General features: G+C 47.6%; 1 protein-coding gene across 1 annotated transcript in view; it reads left to right on the forward strand.

Annotated features, from left to right (window-relative positions):
* Positions 1-6546, forward strand: part of tdrd5 (tudor domain containing 5) — a gene marked incomplete at its 3' end in the record, with an annotated part of 87801 nt that extends 81255 nt beyond the window's left edge. The window contains exons 10-11 of the mRNA XM_084311523.1: positions 5363-5429; positions 6295-6546. Coding sequence (XP_084167649.1) covers positions 5363-5429; positions 6295-6546 — 319 coding nt within the window. The remainder of the gene's footprint in view (positions 1-5362; positions 5430-6294) is intronic.
* Between the last annotated feature and the right edge of the window lie 2088 nt (positions 6547-8634).

Below are 8634 nucleotides of genomic sequence, written 5' to 3' on the forward strand. Positions count from 1 at the left end.
CATGCCTCCCCTTCTCTCTCTGCGCTCCCAACATCCCTACCAGGGACTGCACTCTGATGGACAGGTCGTCCAGTGCTCGATTGTCTATTGCTGGGGGTAAGCGGTCGATGTGTCGGATCTCCTGGATCACGTAATCCCATATGCGCCCATACCTCTGGTCCAATGCTACCAGCGCTGCTGTGTATGGGGTGGTGGAAGTCACGTAGGCGAGCGCTATATTATGTGCGCGGGGTACCTTTAAGTGCTTCAGTAGGATGGCGTATTTATGGCGTTCATCCAATACATCCACCAACATGGTCTCCAGGCACATGCGGAGTTCTGTATACTGGGCCCGGTTCTCTTGGGTGAAGTCGGGTACCATAGGCGTGCCAATGTATGACGCTGACTGTGGATACATCGGCGAGCGTTGGGGGAGAGGCCTCCTAGGCGAGTCTCCTCCCACTCCTTGGTATGGGCTGGTACCGGCAGTGTACCATGGCCCGCTTGTCCAGGTGCTGTTCCTCGGTGCGGGTCGTGCGTCGTGCTCACCCGTGTATAGAGTCGGGGGTCTGTAGCGCAGCTCCGCGGGAGTATAGCCTGGGCTGTACCGGACCTCCTGGTCCGGTAGAGTACTGTGCTGTCGTCGGGCGCGGTTCTCCTCCTCTTCCTCTTCGTCTTCAGTTAGGTCATCCAGTGCTTGTAGTCTCTGGTTTAGCCTCTCCACAGGATGTGCTGCTCCTTCCCGGTTGCTAGGTCGCGCTTGGACCGGTGGGGGGAGGTGGTCTGTGGGGGGTATAGACCTCGTCTGTTGGTCAAGTTCAGGGTTGTTTACTCGGCTAGGGGATGCCGCCCTGGAGGTGTGTCTAGACGAGTTCCTGGAGCCTCTGGCGGAGGGAGAGGGTGTTGTCCGTCTGATCAGCTGTTCTATTAGTTGCGCTTGCTGTCTGTCGCGCTCTGCGTCCCGTAGAGCACCAGCAGCTGCTCGCTGGCTGTCTGCTCGGTCTCGGGCCACATTCTCTTCCATCTGAATGCGTCTTATTTCTAGACGTATATGCTCTTCTTCGCTCCGCTGCTGGATCTGCAGTCGGTCGCGTTCAGCAGCGGCGTTCAGGCTGATGAGGAAGGCCTGCTGTAGGGTCCTCTCTGCCTCGCTGGGAGAAGGCGGTTGTATAGGGGAGCCTTCCCTCGGGGTACTCCTTGCGGAGCCTTGGAGCTCTATCTCCACGGTGCTCTCCCCGTCTTCTTCCGTGCCGAGTTCTCTCTCGGTAGCGTTGTATTCCTCCCGGGACTCATCGGGGACTACTTCTTCAGTACTGGCGGGGTGTGAAGTCATGTCTGGTTCCCACTGGTCCCCACCGTGAGCTTGGTCAGTTACATTAGAACCCGTAGGGGCCTCTATGGTCGGGGTAGTCTGGGCGTTGGGGTTAGACATACTTTTACTTTCTAGTTTTACCGCGTTTACTGTTAGTAGAAGACTAGGTTGTTGACTGACAGCGTAAGCCTCTAAGTACTGAGGGAGCCGTCGTTCGCGCTGCGGGCGTTGGTTAGGAGGATCGTTTCGTGGAGTGTTCATCATAGGCCATTTCAATATTAATAACACTATATTAATATTACACTAATTACCATCCGGCTCGAAGGACCAATTGTAACTGAGGGGTACAATTCCCTGACTGTATTGTTAGATATGATACTTACTACCACTACCTCTTGTACTTTAGACTCTGGCCACCCAGTACTAGGCATAAATAATTATGGTAAACACTCCCACGTAGATGAAACGATCCAACACAAATGTACCAAGTCGAAAGTCTGCGTTTAATAATAATTAATACATAGCAAAGGGTATGTAGAGCAATCACTTAATTACATTTATGATTTGAAATAGGATGCACTTTTATGGCAAATGAGTATTCGTTGGTATATCAATAGAGAACGTCCAATCTCTGGTGGCGCAGGCGGTAAATATACAACCTGGAATATTTAAGGAATAATAGCAATGATACTTTAATGATTATAGAACTGGATACACTAGGGGGGAATTCCGGTCGCTTGTAAGACAACTGGAGAAGGGGGGGGGGTAGAGTCTGGCTGTATCCGTCTGGCCGAGGGTATCCTGGGAGAACCCACGGTTGTGCGGCTCGGTGCCTCAGCGATCCTCGATCCACAGATGAAAGCAGTTGGACTCTCTGTGGGCCGGCTTCCTCCGGTCCACGATGGAGAGACGTGAAGCGACCTCGTCGTGTAGAGCGTCTCCTCACCTGTCGTCCTCTCCGGGGGGGGGGTTTCCAACACACGGCAGTGTTGGTCTTTATCCATAGAATAATCACTGTATACAAAGCATAATCCGTGCCTGGGAAGGCGGGCTGTCGTCGGTAGAATAATCCGGTATGCAGGTCCACTCGCTCGTCGGCTCTGGGGCTCCTCGGGTGCAGCCTCACATGGGGTCGGCCACCCTGGATAAGCAGCCAGTTCTACCCGAAACGATGGGGGTACTGACTACGATAGTATTCTCACCGCACGAAGCACTACATATGAATAGACTATTATTAGCTTAATAGACTACGTCCAACTCGACGATATAGTGCCAAATATGACTATTCAAATATTAATATACACGATGTCTCAATACCGATGGTAGGCCGAACTTGGCCTTACTCCCACACGTGGCGTCGCGGGGAGGCTTTACGTCTGTCACTCTATTGGAGGGTAAGAAACTGGACTAAAAAAGGAAGTCCTACTTTAGTAGCGCAGTATATATACGCACTATGAACAAATAGTACCATTAGTGGTGCGGTAGCCAGATTCCTACGCGGAACTAGGACTTGTTCGTACATGTTGAGCGGTACGTTTGAACTGGGTCTGGGGGGTATGGCAGCCTGGCACCAAGGTCTCGACCAATAGTAGAATGGAGACTATTATGGGATGTTCAGTAGGCTAGAATGGATATTCAATGCATATTGTACAAGGAATATACATGCATTAAAGCGTTCCGTCTCCAGACGGATTTCAGTCTTTTTAAAAAAAAATTTCGTCAATTTGATTTGGAGTCTGACGGAATTGGCTACCTGGTATAATATGATTTGTAGATGCGTAGGGCATTTTGACCATTCTAACCAATCAAACGTGAGCTTGATGCACACACGCTGCTCACAGTGCCCTCCCCCTCACAGACCTGTCTTGTCACAGACCCGTATCATTTGCACCGAAGATAGCAAGCGTGCAGGTCCTCTTTTAACACCACTGAAGCATTAAACAATGGCCCAGTAAACTATTCACTTTAGTTTACTACACGAGGCGTTTTCTAACGTTATCTAGCCGGCTAGCTGATAGCTCATAACATAATTGAAATTCGTTTTTGAAGCTGTGGCTAACGTTAGCTAGCTACCGATCTTCGGGTGGCTAACGTTACTGTAACTGTAGCTTGCTAATACGGGCTGTCCTGGCTGGCTAACTTTTACTTTGCAATGGAGTGGAGCTAACTAACTGTACAAATCAATGTGATTGGCTGAGACTGTATTTTGTACGGTTGGCTGCCTGGCTGTTGTGGATTTGGGTAGCCAGCTAGCAGCTAACATCAACTTAACGTCAACACTCTGTTGACACTCTGAGCGAGTTTGCCGACAGCAATGTAACAAACAATATGGTCCGTGCGGAACCATTATCCCCAACACATAGTTATTAGCTAACGTCAGCATAATAACGTTAATGGAAGGAGTAAGCTGGCCACTAAAAAGAAAACACACAGTGTTCTCAGACGAAAAGGATGAGCGGCACCACCCAACAAAAGAAAGTGTCGAGAGGAATGGAAGTTTGAAGATAGCAGTATTTCAAGAGACTGGCTAGGCTACAGTATGATGCAGGGACTGTAGACGGTGGTGAGTTGTTAACTTGTTCCGTGTTCCGCAACTATGTCAAAAAGAAAAACAGAAACAACACATTTGTCATTGTCGTGTTACTTCACAGTACAAATATCAACATCACACAGGTGTATCTATAGACGGTCTCCTCCCCACTGTATATTCTCTCCATGTATGTATCTTTTTTCTCCCACCCACCCTAATGTACAGTCTCCTCCCCATCATAATGTATATAATCTCTGTTAGGATCTATGGGTAACAGTACTCTATATTTGCATATCGTATATGTCACAAATGTAACATTACTATATACCTGCAATCTTATATTAACCTATATATCCTATATAACCTATATATCTGCAATCATTACTATATACCTGCAATCCTAAACCTATATATCCTATATAACCTATATATCTGCAATCTGTTAAATATTGATTGATTGTTATAACAGATTGCAGAATGGGTACAATACAGTACAGCTCAATACAATTGTTAAGGGGGTGCAGACCAGAGAAAGACTTTCCTCTTGTTTACATCAGGGTCCCCCATTTTCAATTCATCATAACATATATGACATACATGACATACAGATAGATAATACTGCTACATCTATACATTTATGATTATGACATACCAGATTTACAAATACAGTATTGTTTGTGAAATACAATAGAGTCTAAAAAAGAGAGTATATACATTTGATGAAGAAACTGTACATTGGAGGAGGTTGGGTAGGTTGGGTGGAGGGGGGGGGACTGTACATTGGAGGTGGTTGGGGGGAGGGTTGGGTAGGCGGGGTGGGGGGGTAACTGTACATTGGATTATCGACTAACCCGAAACAAGTAGGCTCCCTTAAAACGCCAACGCTATTAAAAAGAAATACAGTGGAGGTTAAAATAAGAATATGACTTGGCCTGAAAAAAAGTTCAGTCAGGAGATTTTTTTTTGCTTTAATCCCTGAATATACAAGGGATATCAGGGAATATTAGAGAATATACAAATACAATTAAATATATATATATAAATAAATATATATATTCGGTTTAATCTGGCCCTTCACAACAGTAGTGGTAGTAATATTAGTGGTAGTATAGCAGTAGTAATAGTAGTAGTGGTAGCAGTTGTGGTGATGGTGGTAGTAGTAGTAGTAGTAGTAATAGTAGTAGCAGTAGTACTTAGGACTGCTGCGATCATGGAAATGTGTAATGACAATTATTTGTTCGTTAAGAAATGGGGCTAGGGTTAAAAAAAGAAATGTAATATGGAAGATGAAAAAGAAAATCTGAAGGGGAAAATAAAACAATGATCACGGTCATACAAAATATTGTGATTCTCCTAATCCCAATCACACGATTATTCCATTATTGCAACAGCCCTAGTAGTACCACACAGTTAAAGGTTTTAAAGTCGAGTTCATTAGTGAGTCTGAGATTCCATGGACCGGACGAGGTGTGTTTCTGCCTGTTGTGTATTTGAGTGTGTTTGGTTGATTCTATCCTATGTCTCTCTTCTCTGATTCCAAGGTCCTGCTACTCTGAGCTCCCGGCACAAGCTGTGCCGTCATCGCTGGCTGGAATCATGCCAACTGGTGTACGTTTAAAGTAGTATTGTATATTTGCAGCAACCTGAAAAGATTTGGGCAGTGACATCGTTTTGGATGTTTCTTTTTTTTAGTGCCTAGTGTTAATGTCTGATTTCGGAACTACGCCCCTTAGCTGTGATATACTAACCATACACCACGGTTACCAAGTAGGCTATGGCAATAGGAAAGTAAGACCCACTTCAATAAAAAAGATTCTGTTTTTATTAGTACATTATTATTTACTAATAAAAATGTACTAATAAAAACAGAATCTTTTTTATTGAAGTGGGTTTTACTTTCCTATTGCCATAGCCTACTTGGTAACAGTGGTGTATGGTTAGTATATCACAGCTAAGGGGCGTAGTTCCGAAATCAGACATTAACACTAAATGGGTGCAAAATAGAATCTACCCATTTACTGTAGATTGGAAATATGTAGTCAGTTCGTCCAAATAACACCCGTTTGGAAAATTCAGCAGCTTTAACAGAACTGGCGTTGACGCCCAGCTTAACAGGGTCAGTAGCTAGATTAATACATTTAGCGGAAGTGGCAATAATCAATCAATCTGGATAAAACCATCGCTTTATCCGTCTGATTCAGATGAGTGACATTTTGAACCTCCATATATGGGCATATGTGCGTGCCGTGACGTGAGGGCCTCAGCCCCAGTCTCCTCCGTAGACCAGGTCGTCTCATTTAACAAGGCTAATGGCTATGACCCAATCAGATTGCTTGATTTGAGCTGCCCGCTGTATAATTAACTTTATACGATGCTGAATTGTTCCTACCGAGACACATTTTAATGTATTTTTTAACCTCTTAGCTTCTTGGTATATGATTTCCTTTGTGTTCCTCTCTTCTTCGTCCTCCAGGGCTGTTGGAGTGCCAGCGCCACAGCCTCCTTTAAACACATGTGCCGTGAGCGCACCCTGGTGGCCGCCCTCCAGAGTTACCACAACGACGTGCTGCAGCTCTTCCTGTGCGACACCCACACCGAGGAGGACGTGTACGTCCATGTCGCCCTGCAGGCACAGAGCCACGGTCTGACCTGCAGCCCTGCGGTCAGCCCCTCGGTCAGTAACACACTACCAGCTCTAACCTGCGGTCAGCCCCTCGGTCAGTAACACACTACCAGCTCTAACCTGCTGTCAGCCCCTCGGTCAGTAACACACTACCAGCTCTAACCTGCTGTCAGCCCCTCGGTCAGTAACACACTACCAGCTCTAACCTGCGGTCAGCCCCTCGGTCAGTAACACACTACCAGCTCTAACCTGCTGTCAGCCCCTCGGTCAGTAACACACTACCAGCTCTAACCTGCTGTCAGCCCCTCGGTCAGTAACACACTACCAGCTCTAACCTGCGGTCAGCCCCTCGGTCAGTAACACACTACCAGCTCTAACCTGCGGTCAGCCCCTCGGTCAGTAACACACTACCAGCTCTAACCTGCGGTCAGCCCCTCGGTCAGTAACACACTACCAGCTCTAACCTGCTGTCAGCCCCTCGGTCAGTAACACACTACCAGCTCTAACCTGCGGTCAGCCCCTTGGTCAGTAACACACTACATTACATTTACATTTAGTCATTTAGCTGACGCTTTTATCCAAAGCGACTTACAAGTTCTGTACGACAAGCCATCAGGAAGGGCACAACTCTATCAGCTGAGCAACAATGTTCATCAAAGTGTTGAGTGCTACAGTGTAGGTTAGTTTATTAGGACAAGTGCATGACAGTACGGTTAGTTAGGGTTAGATTTTTTGTATTTTTTTTTTTTTTTTTTTTTTTTTATTCAGATAATGGTTGAAGAAGTGCGTCTTTAGTCGACGGCGAAAGATTGGACGTGATTCGGCTGTCCTAACTGGGGTGGGTAGTTCATTCCACCATTGTGGGGCAAGGACTGAGAATAGGCGACTTCTCTTTGATGACCCTCCCGGAGCTTGGATAGGAGTAGGTCTGAGGCGGCCAGAAGATGCAGAGCGTAGGGGTCTTGAGGGTGTGTAGTTAGAGACCATTGACCGGAGGTAGGCGGGAGCAGTTCCCTTTGCCGCACGGTATGCTAGGTCGAGGGCCTTGAAGCGGATTCGTGCAGCAATGGGGAGCCAGTGCAGGTCCCTAAGAAGTGGGGTGACATGGGCCGACTTCGGTAGGTTTGAGATCAGGCGGGCCGCTGCGTTCTGAATGAGTTGAAGAGGCTTAGTGGCAGTGGCCGGGAGGCCAGCGAGCAGTGCATTGCAGTAGTCGAGGCGGGAGATGACTGTTGATTGGACGAGGAGTTGGGTGGCTTCTTTTGTCAGGAAGGGGCGTATCCTTCTGACGTTGCTCAGGAGGAATCGGCAGGTTCTGGTCGTCGCTGCGATGTGAGCAGAGAAGTTCAACTGGTCGTCAAGGACAACACCAAGGTTCTTGGCGGTCGGGGACACAGTCACAGCTGCATTCTAGACTGTGATTGAAAGGTCGGTTAGGGGGGAGGATTTGGCCGGCAGGTGGAGCAATTCTGTTTTGCTTAGGTTCAGTTTGAGGTGGTTGGACGTCATCCAGGCTGAGATGTCGGACAGACAGGCCGAGATCCGCACAGAGACGTGGATATCTGAGGGAGGGAAGGAGAGGAAGAGTTGAGTATCGTCGGCATAACAATGGTAGGAGAAGCCATGAGACGTGATAATGTTACCCAGTGATTTAGTGTAGAGGGAGAAGAGAAGGGGTCCTAAAACCGAGCCCTGGGGGACACCCGTCCGCAGGGGGCGGGTGGCCGACAGGGTCCCTCTCCATGACACTTGGTAGGAGCGGTCATTGAGGTATGATGACAGCCATGTCAGCGCAGAGCCAGCCACTCCCATTCCTGCGAGGGCCGCAAGGAGGATCTGGTGGTTGACTGTGTCGAAGGCTGCAGATAGATCTAGGAGAATCAGGACAGAGGAGAGGCCTTTCGCTTTTGCTAAGTGAAGTGCCTCTGTGACCGCAATGAGGGCTGTCTCTGTGGAGTGACCAGTCCTGAAGCCTGACTGATTAGGGTCTAGGAGGTCATTCTGTAAGAGATAAGTAGTAAGTTGGTTGGATACAGCACGTTCAAGTGTTTTAGAAAGGAAGGAGAGAAGAGAGACAGGACGGTAGTTGCCTATGACGGTAGGGTTCAGGGTTGGTTTTTTTATGAGCGGCGTGACTCTGGCTTGTTTTAGGGAGGTGGGGACCACCCCCGAGTTGAGTGAGGAGTTGAT

This window comes from Notolepis coatsorum (genome assembly GCF_963971535.1).
Source record: "Notolepis coatsorum genome assembly, chromosome: 3".
Classification (NCBI taxonomy): Eukaryota; Metazoa; Chordata; class Actinopteri; order Aulopiformes; family Paralepididae; genus Notolepis; species Notolepis coatsorum.